Source organism: Falco punctatus, assembly GCF_963210335.1.
Source record: "Falco punctatus genome assembly, chromosome: 7".
NCBI lineage: Eukaryota > Metazoa > Chordata > Aves > Falconiformes > Falconidae > Falco > Falco punctatus.
Genome location: NC_137587.1, coordinates 58,941,614 through 58,969,119, shown reverse-complemented (window position 1 = coordinate 58,969,119; position 27,506 = coordinate 58,941,614). Strand labels below are relative to the sequence as shown.

The window sequence follows — 27,506 nt, the reverse complement described above, 5'->3', positions numbered from 1 at the left end:
CAGCTTAGTTTTAACACCATTCATCTACATGTTCTTAGGTATTGTTAATTCCTCCTCCAACTCAATACTTGCAAAGTGTCTTCTCATTTTCTAGACTCTTTTTAAACTCCTATGAACTGAGATTACTAAATCTGGAGGTAAACAACTAAAAAAAAAAATCACCCACATAACTGAAGAAAATTATTCCAGGTCAGTACTCTAGAAGCCATCTTAATGAGCATGTAAAAATCCTAAGAAAGCTACAGCTCATTAGAGTTTCTGCAATTCTGCAAAACACTTGACATTTAGCTAGTTCTTGCTTGCAACGCAAGCTTGTATTTTATATTTATGGCATATGTATCTCAGCTCTTATCACGGTAACCCAGAGCAGATCAGCCATGTTATATAATATCCCCAGGGCTACTACAATTTGATTTGTTTTTATATATATTTGCAATTACTTATTTTTACAAAATAGAGACAGTTCCTCCGAAAAAGCAAGATATAGAGCAAGCAAAACCTATAGCATTAGGAACTAAAGCACAACCCATAAACAAACAAGCCATCAATAGAAAGTAAACAGACAAGCAAGCACCCCACATCACTAACTCTCTCACTTTACAAAAATAAAAAATCACAAATCACAATTTTTTTCAGTATATCTGTCGACTTCATACAGCCTTCTGTTGCATCCCTACACAAAAGTATGCGCACTAACAGACATGCAAAAAACCTCCAAAAAATACCTTATTTGCAGCAACAGACAAGGTCAAAAAGTTGTAAATCAGTACCCAGAGCAAAAACAGCCGTCACTCTCAACTTTGTGAATGGAAGAGGTATGCAAATTGATCAGCCCAGCTAGCAGATCGCTTCAGACTGCGATTTGCCTCTGATTCCACACAGCACAAGCACAAACAGCAACACTGGACAACCTAGTACAAACATGTCAAACAGAGGAGTCGGCGGCAGTGCAGCTCTCATGCACCTCAGGGTTCCCCCACGGATGGACAGAGGGGCCCTCCGCGTTCACAGGCAAGACCCACACCCCAGACTCTGCAGGACTGAGGGGACAACTGCACAACTCCTTTTAGGAAAGCTCATTTTGTGGAACGAAGAAAGAGGCTGGGGAACATCTATAAAGTTGTTTCACAAGACTTATTAGCTTATAAACGAAAGTAACAGCTCAAGCCAGGAAAAGCTCCCCCACAACGTATCGCTTCGGCAGGGAAACTCCTCGGGTTAAACCGCTACAGCCAAATCGTGTTCTGAGAGAAACAGTGCTTATGTTTAGCACCCTTTTTACCTTAACACTGGATCTGCTGGTCTGGGCCTCTGCCTCCATGCTCTGGCTGTTCTCCCTCTTGTCTTTCTTAGAGGAATTAGTCCTCACCTCATAAGTGGATGTGTTGTAGCATTTAATGAATAATCCTGGGACGGGGTTGCCTTGCTGCTGTTGAGACATGGTTGTGTTGGTCTGGTGAGGGGAATTGCACTCCTCAGACTCATTGCTACTGTGACAGATCACTCTGCTGTCAGAGAGGTTGGTGCTTGGAACACAGCCCATGCTTTGTGGCCACCTGGGGAATACTTCTAAATTGTGTGTATATATATATATATGTGTGTATATATATATATATATATATATGTATCTTTCCTTCCCGTTGGTATTTTCCCCCTGCTTAATTTTTTTAACAGGTTGAACCTCTTTCCTGCGTCTCCGCTACACTCTGAAGCATTGCCATCGGTCCCTTCTACACCACCAGAAACGTGTCTGTTCTCCTCGTCCTCCAGGAAACGGGTCCTTTTATCTCAATCACAGCAGTGTGCTGGGGAGCTGGAGGGGAGGGAAGGGGGGAAATCAAGAACCGGTCGACTTCGTATTTTCACAGATTATTATTAATTTTTCTAAGCCATCTGAGAATCTTGATAGGGTTTTCTTTCCTTCTGGGGAAAAGCAGGAAGAAAAAAAAAAAAAAAAAGGAAAGAAAAAGGAGGGCCGGGAAAAAAATAAAAAAGCAAAAATAAAAAAAAACACCCAACCCCCAAAAAACCCCAAGCCCCAAACCACACGCACACACACCCCAGCGTCTTCTCGGCTCGGCGCTCAGAGCGGCCGGGGGCACTGCACCATCTCCTCCCTCCTAGTCCGGAGCAGGGCGCATTTTCCACCTGGGTTTGCACAGCGTTACCGATTAACCCGGGGCCGGCGGGGCCGCTCCCCACCTCGGTCTTCCGCGCTCCCCGCCAAGCGGCGCTTACTCCTCGCGGTCCCGCTCGGCGCCGCGCTGTGCCGGGGGTGTGCTTTGGGGCCAAAATAAATAATTAAAAAAATAACAATAATAATGGGAAATCGCCCCGCCGCCCCCAGGAGCCGGCTGCGCCCCTCACGCCGCGCTGGGCATGTCCCGCACCGCCTCCGTCGCGGACGGGCGGCCGCCGCGGGGGTGACATGCAGGGTCCCGCCGTCGGAAGGAAGCGCCCCCCGTCAGGCGGCAGCGGGGCTCCCCGGCCGCCGCAGCGGCATCCCGCCCGGCGGGGCGCGGGCTCCCGGCGCAGCGCCGCGGGGCAGGAGCGGGCCGGGCGGCGGGTAGCCCCTCTCAGCGCCCGGGGCGGCCCTCGGAGAACCGGGGCACGGCCCGGAGGGCTTCCCAGAGCCGCGGGAGCAGCCGGCTCCGCTGGCAGAGGCATCAAAGGGCCTCCATGTTGGGGGGGATTTTCTGGTCAGAGAAATGATGCGAAACGGCGAGGGGAAAAAAATTTAAAATTTAAGAAAAAAAAAAAGGAGGAAAAATTAAAAAGATCGAGAAGTAGAAAGAAAACGATCCTAGCGTCCCATCCCGGCGGAAAGGGTTGCAGCGGTGAGAGCTCTAATTCCCAGGGCCGTGGTGTCTGCATCCCTTGCAGCAAGGGAAATGCCTCTCTCCTCGCAGCCGCCTTCCCTCGCTCTGCGCTCACCTTGTTATTATTGATGTTCCTCAGCAGCGGCGGCGGCCCCTCCGCCGCCCCGCCCGCCTGCCCGCCCAACGGCCGCCCCGCCCCACGGCCGCCCGCGCACCCCCCCGCGCCGCCGCCCCCCGCCCCGCCGCGGCCGCCCCCCGCCACCCCACCCCCCACCCGCGCCCGCGCTGCCCCCCGTCCGCGCGGCCCCGGCGCTTGACAGCGGCGGAGCCAATAAAAGCACCCGGCGGCGCTGACCTCCGGCCCGCGCTGCGTCAATGCAAATGAGCCGCCGAGGGCCAATGCCGCGCCGCGGCTCCACCCGAGCGAGCGAAGTTTAAACCGCCGCTCCGCGTGCGCCCGGCTGCTGCGGCGGGAGGGGCGGGAGCGCCAGCACGAGCCGCTGGCGGGCCGCGCGCGCCAGGGCTGAGGCGAGGCGCTGTGGCGGCGGTGCCGGTGGCGGCGGTGCCGTGCGTGGTGCCGGCCGCGCCGTGCCCAGCGGGCTGCTTACTCTGTGGTTAAACAAACCCACAACAAAACCCAACAAAATCCACCTGTAGCGTTCCTGAGGCAGCGCGGGGCCGGGAGCTCGGCCTAGGCAAGCCGGCCAGCCGCTTCCCTGGGAGGGCGCGGGGCCCCGCTCCTCAGGGACCAGGAGCCAGCCACAGTCCGGGCTTGGCTGTTGCTTCCACTCATCTTCCTTTTCAACTCCGGTCGTGCCAATTTCATTGAAAGTATTTTTGGGTGCAAAGACTGAAAAGGGAAGGTGCCATAGGTGGAGCCAGACCCTAGGGCATGGAAAATGAACTGCATACAGGCTTATTCTTGAATACGTACATAAAATAAACTTTTTTTCGTTTCTGTATCATATGGAAGTAGCTATATTTCCTTGTGGTATAGATGTGTTTGCGACTAGATGTCTGCACATACTTTAAGAGACAAACCAGAGCATCTAAGGCGGTTTGCCGCACTGTGCCCAGTGCCAGGCCAGTTCCTGCTGCAGACAAAGGGTGCTGCAGAAGAACCTGCTCAAGTGCCGCTGGGGTCCAACGACAGATGTACAGCACCTTACTCTACCACAGACCACACTCACAATGCAGACCTTACAACCTGATGGCTTGTAAGAGCCCTATCACTGTTCCACGTGTGCCTTTCTTTTTTTTTTTTTTTTTTTCACCATGTCATTTATAGCTCTGCCAAACTTTACTCTCACTGACTCTCCAGGGTTCCTCTCTGAGGTACAGCCTGTTTTCACTGGCTGAGCAACAGCTCAGAGGCAACGGCAGATTATGGAAGGCCTGATCAAACTTTACATTTAGGAGCATGGTGAAAACCAAACAGCAGAGACTTCACTTTTGTCAATAAGCTCCAGCACCTGAGGAGGGGAAAATGATGTTCCACAGGAGGAAACTACATAAATCACTCCAAATTTGTATGATGAACAATTTTGTGCTCCCCTGTCAGAAATCAAAGTGTTTCAGAAGAAGCCAATTCAGCAGGAGCACTTCTGTGCATTCAGAACAGTCAGCCTTTGAGCAGTACCTTAACTACATAACAAATGTGATCAGGGCATAATTAAAAGCAAAATTTGCACATAAGTGATGACTATTGACAGCAAGAATGGCAAAAAGAAGCTCTTCATTCATGTATGTAACAGCATCACTTGATGCAGATGAGAGCACAAGGTTAGGAGATGCAAAGCCAAAAATTCAGTGCTCTTGAGAAACGTGGCTTTCCAAGATAACTACAGTACGTGCACCGTCAAAATGCTTTTATTTACTTCGCATAATTGCTAGCATTAAGGGCTGGAAAATCGAGTCTTTCCTTCCCCAATGTCTCTGCTACTGTGCAATTTCAAGTATAACCAACAGTAGTCACATAAACTTCATCCACCTCATTAATTTAGCTGATCTATATAGCCTGTTAGAACCAGAAAAACATGCTGGCTTCCTGTGCGCTCTCATCACTTTGGATGCCCACTAAAGATAAGCACTTAACAACAAATGAAGGGAAAGCCTTAACATACCTGCTTTAAACAGTGGGCATCTTGTCCTCATTCTCTCCTTTATGTTAAACAATATTTACTAGATCCCATTAATAGAAACACACTTAAGTGCAGCTAGAAAGAGGCTGTATAAGAAAAGAATGCTGGAATTCCTACATGTGCCATTAACCACAAGTGTGGGCTCTCCTTTTCTTCAGCCTTAATGGATCTGTCAGCAAAACTGCTATTGCACTTTATTTCTGGTGACACTGGAGGAGTCAGAGACAGCAAAATTTCCTTTTCAGAGCTCCACATTCAGCTTGCAGTGCTGACACCTAGAGTTAAGCCTTCTACTTTGTAAAGCAAATGGGTTTGATTTGCAGCTACACAAAGATGAAACACGCATTTCATGGTGTCATTTCAAAAAATACTGATATTAAACACATCTCTGCTTTCCATTTTGGAGGCAAATTCCCATTCAACCAATACTTCAGTTCTGACAGACAAATACTGATGCAGGTAGGGGGGAATGCTGCTTTTCCCAAAGTTTTTCCACAACTAACCCTAGGCAGATTGTTTCTGATTGTTTCAATCTACAGCTTAACTTCAAACAAACAAAAAAAACCCTCTATTTGCAAATTTTTCAGATGAGAACTCACACTGCCTTTAATGGGAGGATGAGGTGTGCATAAAATGCCTGAATAATCCCTTAGTAGTTTAATAAAAGCCGTTGAGAAATCACTGGAGTTGTTGCTATACTGATGAAAATCCAACTAAAGAGAAACATTTCTATTTGAACAAGGAACAAGGCATTGGCTTCTTTCTCTTAGATTTGAAAACAGTGGTGCTGGTTTTTATCGCCAATAGAAAAATACAGTTGAAAGTATAGATTTACTTACAGCCTAGAATCAGAGAGAAGTGGTGAAAATGTCAAAATCACTGCCGATGGTAGTTATTTGTCACTACACTATATGAACTCTGTGGATAAAGGGGCTTGTTCAAGCTTATTTGCTGAAGTGCAGCTCAGGAAATGGTGGGCCTTATTATTAAAAAAGAAATGAAATAATGCAATAGAGCAGAGGAAGAACAGGAGTGTAGACGCTGGCAGATTAGAGCTGTGGGGGAAGCGCAAGGTCAGTACACAGTCAGTAAGTGAGAGGTCAGAGGAGAACTAGCTGTAGGAGACAGCTGGGGAATGAGAAAGGTTATTTATGGAGAATAAGGTTGAATTTCATTCAGGACTACAGAATAAGAAAGAAGGCTAGGAAAGAGCTTGGAATGATTGCTGGCTTGGTCTCTAGGCAAGCGGGTGCTGTCGAAGATCAAAATATTTAGAGAACAAATACATAAGCTTAACATTTTAACAGGATTTAAAATTACAGTATTCAGCCACTTCCCCATCCATCTCATGGACAAATTACATTAGATCGTGCATTTTTTGACAAAAGACTGAACAAACACACTGACTCCCAGATCTCTGCCACTAGCCCCCCCAAGTCTGCTATCTCCCCCCAGATTTCTATAAGCAAAAGCACTTCCCCTTGATGTATCAGCAGTGTGCACCCATTTCACACAACCCTTGACCATTTCCCATTGCACATTATACAAGTTTGTGCACAAACACTGGGACAATTCACTCCTGTCCAGTTACACAAAAATGCATATGAAGGCCGGGAGAAAAAGTTTGCTGCCAAAATCAAATTCTGATAATATTTCAGATGTCCAAGACACTGACAGGCAGGATAATGCAGAAGAAATGACGGACTAACACCTGCATGAACAACAAATATCAGCGTGCTTTGAAAAAATGCTTGTTCAGCAATGGCACTGCAAGTGTGCCTGCAGTCCTGCACAAGGCAGCAATCTGGAGATGAGATTACTCTGTGTGGTTTTAATTGCTTCTCCCCCCAAGTCAGCTGTATGTTCCAACTGTGTCTTTTGGCCTTCTGAAAAGTTAGGCAATCCTGCTGGTCCTTAGGCCAGCGGAGGGGGCGGTGGGGAGGGAAAGGTGGAACTGTGGAAAATGTGCCAGCACACAAACAGCTGAAGGGACTCGACACTGCTAACTACTGACACATGAAAGCTGTGACCGAGCTCGTCTCTCCAGACCCAAGGTATTCTAGAAGAGAAAAGAGGGGCCACAATCTGCCTTAGCCACAGGTTAGTATCAGCATTACACACCCCGAGCAGGACACAGTACAGTACATCTGCTTGTCTGTGTGTAAGTAACAGGTATCCTGGAACTGGGCATTTTCAGGTGACACGAGACAAGTCTAAAATTTTCCATGAAGCAGATCATCTCCAGCCCCTGGAATGTAGAGAAGTACAGTGGGTTTGTTTTCTGCATCGTTTTCGTGATGTCCTGAAAAACCCCAACGCAATTGACAGAAGTGCTGCTCTGAAGGTCTGGCAGGCTGGCTGCTTGCTGCTGTTGCGTAATTGCAATTGCAGAACACAGACAACTGTCTGTACCGCTTGGAAATCAGGGCCTTCAAGACAGTCTTAAGTCAGCAACTTTTTCAACTCTAGCACCAAAGATATTCAAGTCTAAAGCTCAGATACTTCATGTACGTACAAGCTTCATTGTCATAACTGGTGTCAAAATGGCTTTTGCAGCTGTAGTTTACACATCATACTCACTGCTGCTCAGTGATCAGCAGGACAGACACTATTTCTGGGAGTAAAATGTAACACCCATCTCCACTGTACCTTCTTTCCACTTTGATTACCCTCTTTGCTGTCCCACAATGTGGAAGTGTCTTTCCTAGCCCCATTCCATCCTAAAGATTTGTCTCCCTTTCTTCTTCCTACCTTTTCCTCAAATCCTTTTGTTTCCTCCTAAGTACCCCTTCTGTCATTTGCTTTCTCTTGCCATTTCCCTCCACCAGATCAAAGCCTTCACCCAGCCCCAAACCAATTCTCGCCTCTATGATCTCCCAAAAGCTCAGTCAGCCCCCTCAAATCTCCCACAAAAGCCCCCCATTTTTTCTGGTTTCACAACTGTCCATCTGTCCAACACTTCTCAAGCATCCTCCAGCATTATACCTTCTCTACTTTGTTTTCTGTAGGCTCTCCCCAAGTCAACCAAGAGCAACATCTGCTTGCACAGCAGATGCAGAGCGAAGGTGACCCGATCTCTCTGCCACCCAACTGCAGTGGCTGGGCATGGGGCTTCTGCTGCTGCTGGCTTACAGCAGGCTTAGAGGAAGCCTGACTTCAGTGGAGCAAGGCATAAGCAGGGAAAAGGGGTGAGAGCATGGTTTCTCTGAGTCTCCTCTGCCCCAAAGGAGCAGACTGGATCTGGGGGCAGCTGAGACTGACACCCACAGCATTGCTGATCTCTCTAGACACTGTGGGTACAGATCCTTGGACTGATCTGGGACCAGAGCACATTACAGAGCCCTTACCACTATCCTAGTCTCACAGGTTTTCCTCTCCCTCCCAGTCCTCTCTTCCCAAGTGGCTAAGTCCTCACTACCTAGAGAAGACCACCACTTAAGCCTCGTCCTTCCAGACCCTGAGCAGGGGAACCCTGCACAGCCTGGGGGATCAGCACCCACAGGATGGTGCACAAACACCCAGCTGCTCCAGCAGGGCCAACCCCAGAACTCAGCGGGAGGGAGGAGCACTCTGTGAGCTGCCAAAGCAGCCTCCAACAGCTCCCACCGCCTGGCCTCGCCTCAAGTCAGCCAAAAAATTTGTGGGGAAGGGAGGAACAAAGCACTGTCGTCCCCACCCACTCCCCTGTAATTATCCTGTGCTTCTCAAGCAGGATTATCTATCTGGATACACAGTGCCATCCAGCCAGCTGTGACCATAGAATTAGCTGTTCCCCTGTTGGAGAATTTTCCCTTCTCTCTTCCCAAGTATTTTTAAGCTAACTTACATTCATTTAGATGCAATCCTTTCAGTTTGTGATTTTCTAAACCAAAGATGAGAACTGGTCCTTCTGCTAGAAAACTGATCCCACTTAGGTGGAGTGTTATATCCAGTTCTTGCACCCTACAGGCCTTGCTGCCTGTTGTCCCTCTGCTTCCCAAGGGTATTGGATCCCATCTCTTAACTAGCCAGCCTCTGGCCCAGCCCAAGAGTGACCCCCAGCCTCAGGACCTGTCAGACTCCTAAACTGGTTCCTGATGCCATAACACCCTATATCACATTGTGGCCTGCCTGGATCCAGTAAGAGAAAGCAAAAGAAAAACCAGTAAAAGAAACAAGCAACTCCATCAGTAGGTCAGGTTTCTTTGGTCATCAAAGCTAGAAGGACAAGCTCTTAGTCTTTGCCAGCCTACTCCAGCAGCAGCAGATCAGTTCAGGCTAATGAGGGAAGACTCACTCAAGATAGACTTTCAAAACCACAGACTTGCATCCTTAACCTTTCTCAGAGACGGATGAAGTAAGAGTGGCAAAGAGAACAACAAAATACAGAGCTGGAAACTTACCCCTGCAGCATGGCAGCAGCAGGACCTGAAAAACTCTCCACAATTACTCTTTAAGACATGCTGTACACCTGCGAAACAGATGGCTTTCATGGTTGCTGAATTTATTATTTAAGGAACAGATCCATCATCCGTGGTCGTCCTGAGCAGTAATTTATTATATATTCACAATAGCAAAGAATCCCATGTATTGGCTGTGAGATTTATGTTCCTAGATCACTCAAACATCTGAGAAATTAATCCTACAAACATGTCTGAATATAAGACAGGGAACAGGACATCATCTGAATACTTAACAGCTGTTAGCTGTATTCTCAAGTACATTTCCTTTCTTTGGGCCAAACCGATACCTTTAATTAAATACACTCGGTTATATCCAACTACGTACAATCCTTCCCTGATGTTAGGTCCTTCTGTGGAGCCAGGCAGTATCCTTACATCTGCAAGTAGCTGAACCCTTAATTAACAGAGAGAAGCATACTCTACCATCAAACAGATAACACAGAAATGATTGTGCAATTCATTACTTTCTCCAAATGTACCCCTATTTCCAGGAATGCTTTGCATCCAGTTCTTACATTGCAATCAGGCTCTGTGAGTAATGTTTCATTCATGATTCACCCTATTTCTCCAACCGTATTCTTGTTTCTGTAAGCTCCCATCAGGGAAGTCGTGTTCCTTGCCACTTGCCTGCATGCAGCTCTGTGTGCAGACAGCTGTAAGGAGCAATGTACAAGAATCCGACCTCTGCAGTGCCATGGCACAGTGCTCGTAGATCATGAGTCTTGTAAACTTCATTTTACAGCTGTCTGCATGTCCAGCTGAGCAGCAGGAAGAGCAACACCACATGAATTGCAAGAGGAGATTACAATTTTTGGGAGAGATAAGGAGAAACCACACTGAGGGCAGGTGGAGGAACCCAACCATGTCAGTTTTCTGGGGACAGCTATTAAAAAAATAAAAGAGGCAGACTCAGGATGTGTGGGGGAGATAAATCTTCTGAGTTTTTGAAAAGGGGAAAGCAACGCTTGCAGGCTCACTCACCACACCACTAACAAACATAAATCTTACCCACATGGGCACCATCCTTCCCAACACGCTCACCAGGGCTGGCTGTAGCACAGCTATCACGGAAGGATCTGTCATATTAAGCAGAACAGCACTTGGCAGTTTCTGTGAATTATGGTTGCAGCCAGCACAGCTGGGTGCTGCAGGGGCTGACAGGCTCTGTAGCAGTCACAATAGCAAGCATTAAAAAAAAAAAAAGAAGTCACCAAAATGGTTTGGGAACGGAGCTGAAAAATAGTTTTAAAATATGTCCTTTAAACTCATGAGAGACTCCAAATGTACGGGGCAGGGGCTGATCTGATGAACTGGGGGAGGCTGATCTCATGGTTTATATCCGCCCTGGCAACATCTCCTGGGTCTGTACTTAACTGTGCCCAAGCGAGTGGGCTCCTCATCCTCTGTTCAGAGGGTTTTTAACCTCCGCTTACTTGAAATAAGCTGTGATCCCATCTCTTTGTCTCCTTGATACACAGTTTTACTTCCTAGCCCTTTGCAGAAAGGCCCCTCACACTTCGGTGGTGGCCACTCCTTCCTTTATATCTCACATGCCACAAGTGCTAAACCCACCTTTCTCCACAGCCCTATTCTGGTTTACACTTCTGGTTTCAGGGAGTTTCAGAGGAAACCAGTGCACAGATTAGCTTTGCAAAGGATTTAAACAACCAAGTCAGAACAACCACTTTTCAATTCACTACCACAACAAGTAAACCAATATGGACAAAACAATGGAAGATGTGTTCATCTCCTTGCACTCCTGGAAGTTCATTAGGCAAGCATCAGAGTCTTTGAGAAGGTCAGGATCATCCCATGCAAATGACATCTCTTCAGACCCCCAGGCAGACCACTTCCCTCTTGCTCAGCTGGTATAAACACCTAAAAATCACATCTTCCCTTTGACAGTCTTACGTACCAAAAGAAATAACCACTTTTTCAAAAAAAAAGCTCATAGTCCTGAGGACTTCAAAATCTGATCTAAAGTGATTATCTTTTTAAAAGGAAACTATGTTAGTAACTGTCCATTTCATAGATTCACATGGGAAAAGCTATGTAGCCTTTTGAGAGAGAGGGGTAAAGTGAGAAGAAAAAAAGGAAGGACATCTGCTACATAAGACACTTTCTAAAACACTTGAAATAACCCCACTACAAAATCTTTTTCCAAACACAGACATGCTTGTTTTCATCAGCAACAGCAGATCCCAGCATCATCAGTTTTCCACTGGGGAGAAACAGAGGTACTCAAGAAAAATACTGCAAGCGATAACACTCTAAATTCAGCTTACCCACAGCAGGTTGTGTGTGTATGCAGGCTTGTGCTGCAGTGATGGCAGCTGTGTGGTACTCAGCTACTCAGCTGCTGCTGGTTATCCAGAGACTCCTTTAGGGCTGGCACGGGGCGTTATTCCCCATTTGCTGCACCCAGAGCTGCCACCTTTCTTGCTCACTTTTCACTTGGTGCCCCAACTAGCCCACACATCATGCACGGGTGGGCAAGCCTTGCTGGGGCCTCTGCCCTGGGTCGCTCTCCCCACCTAAGGGGGATTTCTAAGAAGCTTTGGGAGAGGGACACCATGACACATTCGCTGCCTTTTGCAGGTTTCCCCCCAAAATAGCAGCAGATTACCCTGAACTCATACCTGCCACTGACTGAGCACTGCAACATTCAGCTCTCTACCAAATGCCCCACAGAGATGGAGTGAGGGGAGACATAACAGGTCTCTTACACAGACAGTTCAGTGTCTAGGCAAAGCCCAGTCCCAATTTTCCCCCTGCCTTGGAGCAGCAGCAATGAAAGGATGCAGGGCAAGGCCCCATTGCCAAACAGTATTTGATTTTTAAACTGATTGCCCATTTACAAAAAAAAACAAAACAAAACAACCCACCCCCCAAAAAAACCTGGAGGCATCTCACAGCTGAAACTATGTGTCCAGCTGTGAGGTATTTCACCTCACATGTAACAGATGATCAAAAAGAAAAACAAATTAAGAAAAAAGCAATATAGTAAAACCCATCCTTCATAGCATTTCCGTTCAAGTTTTAATTAATATTATAAGCTAAATAACAGGGGAAAGTTAGCATACAAGGGCTTTTTGGAACTGCTGTGCTTGGAGAGAAGCTGTAAGTGTACATGTGGCGTACAATACATCAATTTCTTTCACACAGACACTGGTTTTACCAAACAAACCAGAGAAATACAAACTTTTCCTGACTGGCAGTGCAAGTTGTTGCACATTTCAGACTGGAAAAAAGGCACTAACCTATAATGGTCGTTAGAGATATTCATCACTGTATGAATTACCTACAACATTAGAGACTCAGAAATCACTGACACACAGGATTAGGTAAGATCCTTTGATTGCATGTGCTTTGTAAAACACATTGTTGTTTATCCCTTTGCTGGCTAGCTGTGTTGGGTGTTCCTTACAGTGGTGAAGAAAGAAGTGAGACATCCCCAAAAGGTGACTCTCTGGGATACAAAGGACCCTAAAATACAGCCAGGGCTGCTGGAGCATCCTGGGCAGGTGCACTGGGAGGAGCTGTAAGCTCCTCCTGAGCAGCACGGTGGCATCACCTCACTGCAGCCCTTAATAGCTTGTTGATTCAAGCCTCAGTCACAGGCTTTTAGTGCTGGTCAAACAGGAGGCATTTTCTCACCGCAAGATTACTTTCCAAGAAACCCCAGACTTTCACACCTGCTGATTTCATATCTCCAATGCAGTGAGGTTAGTACCCAGAATGCCTCTTAAAGGTCTCCTTCGTGGTCACAACATGGCACTTAGGCAAACTAAGATAATCTAAAATCAGATTTGCTTTTCTTTATTTGACCGTTTATTGTAGTTTTGCATTTTCATTAGCACAGAGAACTCCATTAGATCAGCCACCTGCACTTCTGTTCTCTGCCTTTAGTTTCAGTTTCTTGTACATTAGCACAATGCTGCAAAATTAATCTTAACACAGCATTAGCCACATTTTTAAAAGCTTCCTGTTAGTCCTAAAGATTTTGCCTATTAGAGGAAGAGATGGATGTGCTAAATTCCCCAGAATTGTTTAGGGCAATCTAGTAGGGGTACAGTCTTGGAAACTATACTTCAATGTCATTGCAGGTGATAATACAGTTCAGCTATTTCTAAGCAAGCAGGCTGCTGTTAGATGTTGCTCTTCAGGTGTGTGGATGTCATTACAATCTCCAGCCCTCAGCAGAAGCATTCTTTGAACTCCCTTTCCTCTCTGTCAAACACTAATCATTTCTGCTTTATATTTTATGGACTTTTTGTGGATGCCGCTACTTCTTATTCAACAGTTGATCACAGGCTCAGCTGGGCTGCAGGGCTCTACCACTCCAGTACCAAACAAAACAGTTTGCATGCTGTCACAGCGACTCTGGGGGACGCCTGAACACAACAAGCCATTCCAAAGCATGCTGAGTAACTCCTCACCCTGTGTCTCAGAAGTATTAGTCTATTTTTCATAAATATATTGTAAGCATTTTCCCTCATGTACCTAGAATACGTTCCTGTCAGAGTATAAACTGCACGTACTTTGGCCATTTTCTCATCAGCTTAAAGCCAGCACCATACTTGTTAAAATGACAGTATATTTACTAATGCAAGCACTCTGAAAGATGTTTTGGGAAGTGAAACATAATTTTATCAGACTAAATTCACACTGCACAAACACTGGTCTTCAAATACAGTTGTTCCCTCTTCATTATTGAAATAAATTTGAGGTAGCTCCCATATTAAAACCTTCTTAAAAAAAAGATAGGAACTACCCCGCTCATCCTCCACTGGAGGAGACTGTGAACTTCTGATAAAAAGTCTACTTTTGTTGCTCTGCCAAGTGCTAGGCCCAGAACTTGGGACGATTAATAACAGGAATGGGCTGGAGACACGTGATTTAGTTAGCCTTGTTTGCAGTTCGGCTCCTTAGCAAGGTACAGCCTGACCTTAGGTGACTGTGGCTAAAAGGAGCAATTACGGAGCTCAGCAGTGGAAAAAAGGTAAAACAAAAACAGACAGACCGGAGCCATATAACTAAAAGAATTCAAAGTGTTCAGCTAAATTATGCACATCAGAATACACTGCATCCAAGCTTTGTTAACTGCTTCATTGAAAAAAGAACTTAAGAGATTACAGAAACCTTGGCTTTCTTCTAGAACAGTTGCTATACTGCTTTCTTTTATCTCTTGAGCAGCAAATAAAAATTAAACTTTGATTTAGCTGAAGTTATATGGCCCTATCACAGACATACTGAAACACATCACAATTAGTTGATTTATGATTCTAATTCCTTACAGATGCAAAAATATAAATTGAGTGACTTGCCCTAAGTCACCTAGGAAGTGTTTGTCACTGCCTGAAAGTAAGGCTGCAATCTGACCCCTTCGCCACAGTATCCACCTTTTGAAACTCCAGTGGTTTCTGGGAAGTCATATATTCAAGACAGTTAATATAGCCAAGTAAAATTCCATATTCTTAAAGTACTTCTAACATAACCTATGATTCCGCAGGAAAGCTTTGCCTCTCCCAGAGTTAGCACATCTTGGTCAGCACCAGCAAAAACCCACTTGGTGCCAGCCACGGGTTTGAACTGTCTAATGATCATCCGGAAGGCTTTAAACACAACAACTTTCTGACAGTTATTTAAGAGCTGATGGTCTTCTCTGACCATTCTCTGATGGTCAATTTATCATGAAAATGCTAGTAACAGTCAAGTGAGACGGCATTCAGCAGAGCAGGTTTGCCCCTAGAAAGGAATGTCTCCCAGCTGTGTTACAAATGGGAACCCCTGCAGAAAAGGAGCTGGGGAGACGTGCGGTGGGCTTACTCATTATCTGACTCGTATATGGGGAATAACATGACATTTCTAGGGAAGCTCAGAAACCCACAGAGAACCTCCCTGCAGCTGTACAAGGAACCAGTTCTCACCTCCATCTATTTTCTTAACTCTGCTGATTTAAAAGGCTTCCTAATTCTTGTTTGAGCATTGAACTGTTGGCATTTTCTGCATAACAATTGGATTCCTATTCAAGAAGGACTTCAAGAGCAGCACTTCTGGTGAGAGGAGCAACAGGCACAGAGGTGTGCTGGCAGGGTCTCTCCCAGCCTGCTTATGGCTCACTGCAGCCAAATCGCCTGGAGTGCTCAGATGCTGGTACCCAGACAAGGAGCTCTGGGCTCAGAAGCAACTCCACTGAAGCCATTGGAGATAATTTGGAGAACATTTCCTCTATGTGATGTCTTTCCAATGTTGTTTGTGGGCAGAGGAAAACACCAGAGACATGTCTCTGGGATATAGTCATCAGAACGCAGGCATCTTGGGACACTCACCAGTGCCCGCTGCAAGCCACAGAACATAGGCCTGCCGCCTGCTGATCCGCTTTGGAGAAAATTGCTGGGGTTGAGGGAATTTATTTTGTTCTGTACTTCAAGGGCCTCCTGTGGCCAGACAGACGTGCCGGATGCAGCTGGAGCGCTCCCTCCCCTTCCTGGTGCAGAGTGCAGCCAGGAGGACCGAGCGGGCTGTCCGACGCTTGGGATGGCTCGCTGCACTGCCCTGGGCACAGCGCTCAGGGGGACAATCCCCAACCCTGCCACATCCTGTCAGGGAACTGCTGGGTCGCATCCACAGCCATCAACTCCCCTTAATTCTTGCCACTTACAGCAGCGATTCAGTCCTCTTTTAAAGTGTGTTTCATGAGTATTGAGCTGTATGAGTTTAAAATTGGGCTTAGCTAGCCAGGGTGGATGGACCCTGACAAAGAGCTTTTAAGCCTCCTCTGTGTAAACACCTGGTATTTTAGGGGAACATGTTAGAACATGACAACAGCTTCTTGCACTGGTACAACAGGTTACGAATTGTAATTCTCCGCAAAGACAATAGATTCATGTAACCACAAAATTTAACACATTTATAAGAAGATTCAGTGTTACCTACAAAGACACGGCAATGCTGTGTATTAGCTGGGTCTGGGAGCCCGATTTCACCGGTGCATGGCCACCTTCTCACACAACCGGCTGCAACAGAGGTCAGCTCATTCCTCTCGGCTGCCCGTGCTGTCTCAGTCAGACAGGCGAGTACTGTGACCTGACCAAGCCCATCAAGCACTGATGGCAAACAGGAGATACGAGGCAAAGGGCTTCTATATAAGGGGAGAAAGGAGTCAGGAGTGTTTAGATGAAAAAGCAGAATCAAAAGGAAAATCTTGTAGCACAATTAACTCTCATCCACACAGCCTGCACAGTGCCACCTTTGGCCTGTTACCCCACAGTATAATAACAAAGCTAGATTTAAAAAGACAATTAAAAGGAAACCGTACTATCTGGACAGGACATCTCCTCTGCAGAGCACTTATGATTAACCTTTGGAAACCCTAATAATTTATCACTGAAGTAAGAGGTACAGTGAAACCCCAAGGAGCATTCACATGAACTAGGAGTAGCCTCTGGCAGATGTACTGGCTACATTTAGGCATTCAAGCTATGTACAGTAGATGATCAGTGTCTGCATATAGTGATTTTTGAAATATAGGTTGCAATTTAAACAAAAAGGAAAATCCTATAACATGATGTTTGAATGCCCATTGGAGTATGCCCTGAGACAGCTCTGTGAACCTCACCACAGTTAGTCCAGTTTTAGGGAGTCCGTTAGTAAATTGGACAGGCAAGGTTATGGAACAGAGTAGTCTATGAGCTTGGGATCTCTCTGCAGAAAACATGAGCTTTTTTTTACTGTAAATAATGCAATGCTTGTCTGAGCAGTGGCTTACTGCAGAGCACTGTCTCGTTAGCTCACCTCTGGCCATAACAGGTAGTTGTCACTTGCATGGAAATGAAAACAGAAGTTGATGAACTAATTAATTCACTCAGTGTTTAAAAATCTCTCCTTCCTATCCCTCCCCTTCACATGACTCCTAAGTAAACTATGTAGAAAGGGGTCTGATTCTCCTGTGTCTCTGGCTTTGATACATACACAGTGCTCCCTCTTCACATGGCTATCTTTGATGTAAAGCCGCTGTGTGCTGGCTACTAACTCTATCTAAATCCATTATAGGCACCCCTTGTATAATACGCACCTTGCTTTAGCGTGCAAGACATTTGGTTCCCAAAAACACGATAGGATGGCTAGAGCAACCACTAACCAGACATGCTGGAATGCCTGAAAGTGTCCAAGATTAGTCATTTGGCGGCAATCCTGGGGAACTGTAGTTTTACATATCCCACTCTGGACAGAAAGGTTTAGTGCTTGGGGCCTTCTGGCAGGCCTGAACCCGACTCCTTCCCTCACAGCACACAGCGTAGCTTAGATCAGCCATGACTACAGCAGCTAGAGATGGGATGCAATTGCCATGAAAACCTGGATCATTCACTTTGTCAAATCTGTCTCCAGCATATTCTTTTCTTTACCCAAAAAAGAAACGCAAAATAAAACAAACCCTTTCCTATGCTTGGACTTGATATTTATTTCTTCTGAATAATTTCAGCTTCTGTGTTTGTCAACTGAAAGCAAAATGCATGTGTCACATATGCATTGATCAGAAATCTGGTGGATGTTTGTATATTATACAAGAGATCAAAGGTTGGAGAAATTTCATTCTGATTTGAGGGCAACAAAACAAGGTTACTGAAGAGCAGCACATGTGCTTGCCAGCTATACACACCAAGGCAAATGCAAGTTTGCATTTAGGTGCTGCAGAGCTGGCCAGACTGCGAAGCAGCAACACTTCTTTGGTCACTGAAGTTCAATGCAGGACTTGCACGGACACAAGAATGTGGCATGCACCTCACTGCACTTTTAACAGGAGATCCAGTCACCTACATGTAATGTAGCCTATTTCTTATACCACAGCCACACCAGGCAAGAGAACACAGATGCCTGTGCCGTTGCTTTGAGCAAGCCAGCACATCCAAACCATCAGCCAAGTGCTGCACAGAGACAGCTCAGGAATAACTCATGAGCAGCACAGCTGGAGCAGCGTGGCCTGGCCTCTAGGCAAAGTGTGTCTAACTCTCAAAAGGGCTGGTTTGCTTGAGCTTAGTGCTGGGCTGAGACAGAATTAGTCCCACTGGTTCAGGAGCTGGCATCCTCACCGTGAGACCACGGACCTGGGTATCATGCTGTTGTGTGTGGCTGCCACGGCCTCAGCATTTCTGCTCAGAGCTGCAGAAACTAAACCAGTTAAAACACGCAGAAACTGGCAGCTGTCTTTGTGTCTTTCACATATTAAGCTGCAGAACTGGTGCCAAGTACTCCCGCACTCAGGACTGCACAGATGATATTGCTCCTTCAATGTATGACATTCATGAAGCATTCCAACGGCGAAAGAAACCAGCAGAACCAAATGGATGAATGGAAAAACGAATTGCTTCAAGTTGATTTAGAGGAGATATTTAGTCATGCATGGGAAGGAAAAAAGAGAATAGGTGACCAAAATAGAATGAAGCAATTGGAAACAGCTGATGTTTGATGAGAAGTAAGATATTTTCTGGGGTGAGAAATTTAAAAGCCTTGAGTGTTTTGAAAGGTGAATTATGCATGACTTTTTAATCCTTGAAATGGTGCCAGGTTATCCAGAATCCACTCCAGAAAGTTTTCCGAAACAGTTTATTCTAGAACTAAGCCAAAACCTTCAGCCAACTCTGGAAAATCTTATTTAGAGTCAGACTAACATTATGTGAGCTCATGTAAATGCTGGAAAATTGCTCCAGCTGAAAGCATGAGGGAATAGTTTTGTAAAGAAACCCCTGAGTTTTAGCCCAGTTTTATGATATGCAGTAAGAAAAGGCAGAAAAGGAAATTAAAATCCTTGATAGAAGGAAGAAAGAAAAAAAAAAAAGGCTGAGTTGCATTTTCTGACAGAGCCATTATTGTCTTTCCATTTCACAAAGAGTGGACAAGTTTCATGCCGTACTGGAAGCAAGCGTAAAGGTTTCCTTCACATGAGCTTTACATTCACACACTTAGCATACAGATGTGGAAGACAGCTCCTCAGTCCTGTCCACAGCACCTCATGACAACAAATGTAACAAACCCAATTTTATTGCTCCAGCCAGTGTCCAAATCACACCAATCATCATTAAAAATCTCTGCCAAAATGGCAGCTCTGCTCATTCACCCCCAGCTGGTAAGAATGCAGGTGTCAAACCCCACAGGCACGTGGGTGACCCTGTCGTGGGCACCAACAAATTACTTTCCCAACACAACCTTTTATTAGGCTTTATGTAAACTTCAGGGGACATCCAAGTGTGAAGCATCCTAGCCATTCATTTTTCTGGGTCATCAGCTGCTCTTTATGTGCTATCAGTCCTTCTTCCGGGCCCTCCCCTCCCCCCCCCCCCCCCCTTTTTTTTTTTAAACCTGGCCAAAAAAAGTTAGTGGATAAATGACAGATACTACTTTGTCCTTTTAGTAAATCATTGGCAGACATGGATCAGCATTTTGAGATGTTAAGAACATGGTTTAGTGGTGGACTTGGCAGTGTTGGGTTTACGGTTGGACTCGATGATCTTAAAGGTCTTTTTCAACCTAAATGGTTCTATGATTCTATGTACGGGCATAGGTAGGAAGCCAACCAGACAGTATATTACTAATTTTCATGACAAGTACTGATGTTTTGCTCCCATGAGTGTCCACATCTTTTTAAGTCACAAGTAAGAAGTGTGCTGTAATAAGCAAACATGAAGTCAGACACTTGTAGGCTATATAAACTATGTGGAAGAAGAACAGAGGAGCTCTGTGAAATCCATGACATATGGGAAACACTATGTATATGGAGTCTGAAGACACTGCCAGCCTCGCAGAAAGGACATAGATATCCCAAACAGAAGCCTAAGAGAATAAAAAAATCAGTAAGTATTAAGCTGACCCCCAAAATACAATTTGTGAGGTACCAGGTCTGTTTGGAAATTCAAGCCAAATTTGGGAAATTATTGTGAATACAGACAAAAATTCAAAACAGAAATGTATAGCATATCCAAACATGCTTTGAGCAGAGGGGTTGGACTACATGATCTCCAGAGGTCGCTTCCAACCTCAACTATTCTATGATTCTCTGAAATGTTTTGCTTTGGTATTTTCTAAATGAAATGGTTCGGGTTTGATTTTTTCCTTTTCCAGAATGAAAGGGGACAAAAATATACAGCTTATAAAGCAACATGAGGCATTCTGTTTGGGACTGGATAAAAACAATTTGCAAAATTTAAGAATTTTCCTCCTAAACCCTGTCAATTTTCTCCAAAGGAACCTCTGCTTTTAGTTTCATTAGACTTCTGCTTATTTTTTATATTTGAGAGGGAGGGATCAGAGAGCAAACAAAAAAACTTACCATTCATCCAGCTCTGCTCCCAGCCCCTATTTTCTTACTCACAGGGGAAAAGCTGCAAAGCTGATAAGCCCTTTCAGATGTACCCCAGTCTCTGCAGGGCTGAAGGTGCAAAGCAGGCGTCTCTGCAGCCAACAATAACAAACACTAACGCCAACTTTGTGTGTTTCCATGGCCATGATGCCCCAGAGACCTCCTCTTTCATCCACATGCTCCTCCCCGCCAAAGCCACCTCGTCACCATCTCTCTGAGGTTGGGGAAGGAGGGACAGTTCAGATACACCCATTTCCCAATAGATTTTGTTTCAAGGGGAAAGAAGAAGCACACACAAAAAAATTATTAAAAAAAAAAAAGAAAAAGAAAAAGAAAAAAGAAGAGGTGTTTCTGCTTTTTCATTCTTTCTCCACCTTCCTTGTTTCTCCAGATCTATTTACCCATCCTGTGTGGTTACTGGTAGAAGAGAAACTGTTCAGAAGAGAGCAGAGAGAAGTAGCAGAAGGAGCACCGCTGCACAACCAGCCGCCACCAGGATCGAGCTAGCGTCCCCAGGGCTATACGGGCAAAGCAGAGCAATATTTTCCTATAAACACTAAACCCACTTGCAGTTAAGCCTTGTGCTTGGGCTGGTGTGGGAGCACACGACGCCAACGGATCAGCTACACCTGACCGACTCCAGTCCATTTCCATTTGGGTTGCTGACAGCTTTGGCCAACTGCACGCTCATGGCCAGCGCTGCAAAAGGTGCTGCAGAGGTTGGTGGGACAGACAGGAGGTTGGAAGGGCACCCCCAGGAACATCCCGGGGGACAGAGGGAAGCGAGCTCTGAGCACCTGCAGGCTTTGTGGTGGCCAGGTGCTCTCTCCATGCCGCCTGCCCGTCTACGTTCCAGGCACATTCGTTAGCGCACAGCCTGCTGTGCCTGGGACCCTGGCGGGGTGACCTCATGGTGCACAGCAGACCTGCTCAACTATAAAACTGCTCTTGCCGAGGTAGGCTGGGCCCAGGGGACAATCTACCTGTTTTAAGACTAAGAGTCTTGGAGTTATCTGCTAAACAAACCTCTGATTCCTCTTAGTATATCAGTCTCTGATAGAGCTGGTCAAAATGTTCCCATCCAGCAAACTTTTCCTGAAGAAAAATTATTAAGGCTTTTACTACTCTTATTAAGAAAATGCTCATCCTGACAGTTAAAAGAAGCACATTTCAAAATCCCCAATTCTTTTCAGTTGTTAGTTGCTTGGTTAGTTGCAGGCTTTTTTCTTAACTCCATCATCCCACTCTCCTCACCTTCCCTTTGCTCCTGTCAGGAGCAAAAAGGAAAAGCAAGGCACACAGGGTGCAACAGAGCCCACAAAGTCACCTTCTGTACCCAAAACAAGCTGTTCCTGGTACTGCAGCACATTACTGTGCCACTAGAGAGAAGCTGTTTTGCTGTGCATTCTGCCAGAGGTCCTTATCGTAGTCATGTAGGAATCAGCCCATTCAACCCAGAGGCTACATTCACCAGTTTCCTTCTGGCCCACCTAGTCTGCAAGGAAAAGCAAGCCAGGGTCTGGCTGAGAAGAGGTATCTGGACAACTGCTTTCCCTTGACTATGTGGTCAACTCAAATCCTCTCTGCGCCCTATCTGTTTTAAGGAATAAATGGTTAGGCCTGTGATCCGTACCTGCTGCAAGCTATGGGAGTTGATTTGCAGCCTAATTCCCAGGACAGGGCTTGTGCATGCATCCGGGGAAAACGCCAACCCCTATCACACTCAGATAGCGGCTGCTGGTAAAATACCACTGCCGTGCATTTGTGCGACACCGCCGTTTCACCTCTTTTTATAAGAAAAAATCACAGACCTCTGCTGCAAACACGAAGGAGCTTCACTGCACCTAAGAGGGTGGTCGGGATTGGTACAAATGGGGGAACAGGCAAGGAGTAAGAAAAATGCCAGCCTTAGGGAGGGGAGGCAGTGGAGCTCAGCTCATCATATTAGCACTTGTTTGCTCACACAGCAACACTTCACTACAAAGAAAACCAAATCTCCATTATAATCTCACATATTTGGACTAGGCTCCTGCATATTAATTCCTATTGATTGACACGTGGAACAGCACACTTTGATCATCTTGTTAATCAGGTATTCTTGCAGCAATATGTGATGCAGTTTAAATAAGCCAGGTTAAGTCCTTGTGTACACAACGAAGCTATTATAAGAAAAGGCAATGATGAAACTACTTTTTGCAAGAAGTAACCAGAGATTTGAGTGCCTTATATGCTTTGGAAAAATTAAATTCATTTACATCATTTTTCATTACTTTCTTCTTAGCATGACATGGTGCTGTCCCCCAGGCTGTGACCGGTTTGGCTTGAAAGTCAAGATTTTGCAAGCCGGACTAGTGAAACCCCCTGAGGCTCTAAGCTTGCAGGGAACTCAGTGCCTTCGTTTTGTGGGGGCATCTCCTGTGTATAGTGTGTTTCGGTCATTCAAAATACTGCCCAGTCTTGAGGCTATTGCTTAGATGCACGGCAGTTCTTGGCAGACAGGACTGCTGAGTTACCACGGCCCTGTAGCACGCTTCAGAGGAAAAGGTCCTTCCTCCCCAAGGTGCCAGGAGACCTCAGCACTGCCACGGGTGAAGAGCACTGCTGGCAGACAAGGCTGCCCAGCCCCAGATAGGCACCTCACTGCACAGCTGACCCTGTTGCCCAACCTCCCAACAGAATTACATTTGCAAAAGCATCTGATTTGCAGAAATACTGGCCAGTCCCAGCTCCTACTGATACCAGCAGGGACTACAAGCACTGGGATACTGAAAAATCCAAGCAGTATCAGCAGCCTGTGCCTCCCTCTCCCTCATTTTCGAGTGTGGCTCAGCCTGTTAGAGACCATAACTGAGTCTTTACGAAGCCTTGGATGGGTTTTACATCAAAACAAAGCTAAGAATGAACATGCATGATTACACCAGGACAATAGCCTAAACTTAACAATCCCTTCCTGTAATTGTCTGAGGCAGCCTGTAGAATGAAGAATAATCTCATGATAAATCCTTGCTGGTCATTTACCATCATTAATCTATACTGTCAGAACGAATTAGTTGCAGAGGAGCATGTTAATTACAATGCAGATGACACTCTAGCTTTAATTATCATGACTTCAAAGTAAACAGTGTCAGTTAATAGACCTCAATTACCATAAATGGTTGTTGGAGAAAAGTGCTGTTCGGCTGACGGCACTGACGTCCAGCGTGCAGGGTCTGCAGTTACAATGCTGGCATTATATCATTACTTTTCCAAATTGCTCTCTATTTCCACCCACATTAGTCAGGTCTACAGGACACTTTTTCCACTGCCTATGACATGCCTTAAATTAGGGGTGACCAATTTTGTCAATATGTAGCAACCTAGCTTTATTTATAGAACACTTCAGATTAAACAGCAAAAGTTCTCAGTGTCCTTTTGTGCCTTTTCATTTTGCATTTAACAGCTACTTATTCATTTTACTTACCAACTAGAGCTATGTTTTTATAGCTTGTGGTTCCCATTTCAATATTATTTTATGCCATTTCATGGAGGGCTAGGATTATGGAATAAACCTAAACACCTGGGCAGTTTGTAAGGCACTGAGAGAGCAGCTAGCAGTGTTGCGAAGGCCCCCAGATCCCATCAGAGAAATGTAGCCCTTTTGTTATCATAGGACCTGAGACAAAAACTCTCAAGCCCCATCAGATTTCTCCTGAGATTCCCGATGTGAATCCCAGCAGGCGGGGTGGCTGCTTGCTCTGGCTGTTACCGGCATTAGGCTACTGTGGAGGAGAAGAGGAGGCTCACGCAGCCTGGAGACAGCACAGCAGGAAGAAACACTTCAATGCCGAAGCTATCAAAGCGTTGGAGTGGGCTGCCCAGCAAGGCTGCGGGCTCTCCAGCAGCAGAGGCTTTAAGAAGTCGGGGTATCCACTGCAGAGCCCAGGGCTCACATAACCTCTGGGGTGATGGGTGTCACTCCAGTGTGTTTCCCACTGTTCGATATACCTTGTAAAAAACCACCCACAATTTCCCCCGAAACCGGTGCGCAAAATGCAAAAGCCTGAGAAGATATAAGCAGCCTGTGAAATGTCCTGCTTTCCTCTCTCAAGGAGAGCAAACCAAGGAAATAAGGAGTTACAGAAATAAACCAATAAAGTAAAATTAAGGTGGGGAATTTAATCACTCAGGAGATGGGAAATTCAAGGCTATGGTACCCATGGCAACTACTATTTGTCCACAGTGTATGGAACATTAACCTTAACTCCATATGCGGAAACATAAAAAAAATTATGGGACATATCACGTATGAACGCATATTTCATGCAGAGGGTACTCTGTGAGGGCTACTGTGGAAACAATAATTAAATTTCCTAACTGCAATGCAGGTAGGTTCATGCACAAGCTGCTCTTCTGAGACACAAGCTAACGTCAGACAGAGCTCCCAGCTCGTCCCCACAGTTCAGGCAGGGAAGATTCAAGGTCTCCTTTTGGCCGTAGTGTCATGTCCTGCCTTATAAGCTTCTGGCTGCTTTTCAGATTTTGTTTTGAAAATTGCCATCTGTTGATTCAGGGAATGTTGTGATGTTTCTTTCAATTGTTGGGTCAACAAGAATTCTGCATTTCTTGTATGTTTTCCTTTTAAGCAACTGAATTTTAACCCAGGGCTGGGTGCTGAGGAGTGAAAAAGAGCTAAAACCAAAGCCAGTCAGATAGACAGCAACCCTGTGGGTGGAACTGTTGTCCTTAAAGTTTCAATTTTTATGTGATCTTGGACAGTTGCTGACTGGTGTATCTATTTTTGCTAAAATTCTGCAGACGAGAATTTATGAATATAGAAACCAATGGCAGAAATATAACAGCTGAGAAGACTAATTGCAGTTGGGGGGGGGGGGCTACTTACAGAAGAATTGGTTTAATAAAAATTAACTTCTGTCTTTTGCCACCACCATGGGACACGGAAGCAGGCAGTCTGGTTGTGACCTCTCCCCCAGCGTGACTTTGGAGGTGGCACACGCTATCTCCTCCCAGGGCCAGGGGCAGGCTGGGGGGAGGCAGAGACACCTCGTGCCACAGCCCACAGGGGAAGGAGGTGTCTGTCTGCTGGGGCTTCGCTGCTCCGCCGCACCGCCCTGCCGCACCGCCCTGCCGCACCGCCCTGCCGCACCGCCCTGCCGCACAGCCCTGCCGCACGCCTGCTCGGGGTGAAAGCACTTGGCTTTAAGCAGAAATAGGCCTGGGCAGGGATCTCAGGCCCTGGTGCCTTAGGAAAAACCCGTGTCACAGGCAGCATGCCAGGTACCAGTGCTTGTAGGCAGCCAAACCCAGCGCCCAGCATCCCCCACACCGAATTTTTCAGGAGGAGCGGGGCCTGACTCTAACCCAGCCCATCACTCTTAATAAAGCAAGTTAACACATCCACAGCACCAACCAGCGTAGCTCAGGTCTGACCTCTGTCACCACTGCACGGGCTGACAGGATGAGGCCAAAATCCAGCCATGTGCACGGAGGGGCTGATGGCATCAACAGAGCAGCAGCACGCTCCAGGGCAGGCTCAGGCACTCTGTGCCGTGGGGTGGTGGGTGCCTTCGCAGCCCCCCGTCCCCGCTCGGTGCCTCACCGCGCAGTAGGTTTGGGCAGCTCGGTGTGACCGCGGCTGGGGGGCTGTTTGCTCAGGTGGGGCTCCCTGCAGAGGCAAGGAGAGGAGCAGTGTGAAACATAATAAAACTCTCCTCCTGAGCAGCAGTATCCTTGTAGAGCACTGTGCCAGAGGGCTTCCATCCAGTAGTTTTGCACATATTTTACCGAGTCAAGGCCACATTTATCTAGCAGCGATTCAAAGCGAGGAGATCTCCCACTGTGGAGAAGATTGGTGTTTCTTTCACCTGCACTTCAAAATAAGAGTGCTCACATGAACTCCCTCGGCCAGAAAACCACCCCACGGCTGCCCCAGACCACAGGCGACGGGCAAAGCCAAGCTGAAGGCACGGCTGAGACAGGCAGCCCAAGTACAATCTGTGCAGCCTGGCTCCCACCACCTGGAGATGTGTGAGCAGAAAGCAGCGGTGCTTCTCCATGGCTGACTTACAGGTCAGGCTTGCCTGGGGGCCCGCACCATGCCATGTGGGCCACCCCTTACCCAGGCACATGCTGGCCCACATTTTGCCCACCCTTGTCCTCCTTGCTGAAGTCTCTGAAAATCCTCAGTGTCAGCTCTGAAACAGAGGCTGATGGCCCCACACCAGCAACAGTCGGCTCACAGGCCTGGAACTCCCCACAGGACCATAAAAATCAGAAAGAAAGCATTTTACATGAAGGGAAAAATGTTTAAGGTAGCCTTCTTGCAAGAACACATTGAGGGAGACGCAAGAGGGGTGTCCCAGTCAGACCAGCTGATTAAGAGACGTGTTGTAACCCCAGCATCCTTCACAAGACATCGGACTCCAGGGGAGGGGAGGACTGCCAACAGCAGTGCTGCCCTTTGCTCCTAGAGGCACAGGCACTCTCACACTGCAGGGTTTGCCATTGCTAGTACAAATCCCAGACCAGGCTCACAAGGGGCTGGTCTGCAATTACCGATGTCGTTTCCAGAGAGCTGTTCATAACCTTGGACTTTTCTCACTGTAAGCATCTTAAAAATGAGCTATTCCTCATCAGGGAGAAATCAGGATTTGATGCTGCACAGCAACGAACAGTTGAACAAGCCAAATCTTGAAAAGTAGCTCTGCGTATGTTTTCACAGAAGTCATGGCAGGTTCAGGAATTAATCTGG

General features: G+C 46.4%; 1 protein-coding gene across 9 annotated transcripts in view; it reads right to left on the bottom strand.

Annotated features, from left to right (window-relative positions):
- PDE8A (phosphodiesterase 8A) overlaps positions 1-27,506 on the bottom strand; it is a 163,420-nt gene that overhangs the window by 131,859 nt on the left and 4,055 nt on the right. For 2 of the 9 annotated variants that reach the window (XM_080396303.1, XM_080396304.1), the window contains exon 1: positions 1,283-2,928. The exons of 1 other annotated variant lie outside the window; for it this stretch is intronic. In XM_080396303.1, the coding sequence (XP_080252429.1) occupies positions 1,283-1,543 (261 nt within the window). In that variant the 5' untranslated portion in view covers positions 1,544-2,928. 6 more of the 9 variants (XR_013929603.1, XR_013929605.1, XR_013929607.1 and 3 more) reach the window with 6 other exon arrangements.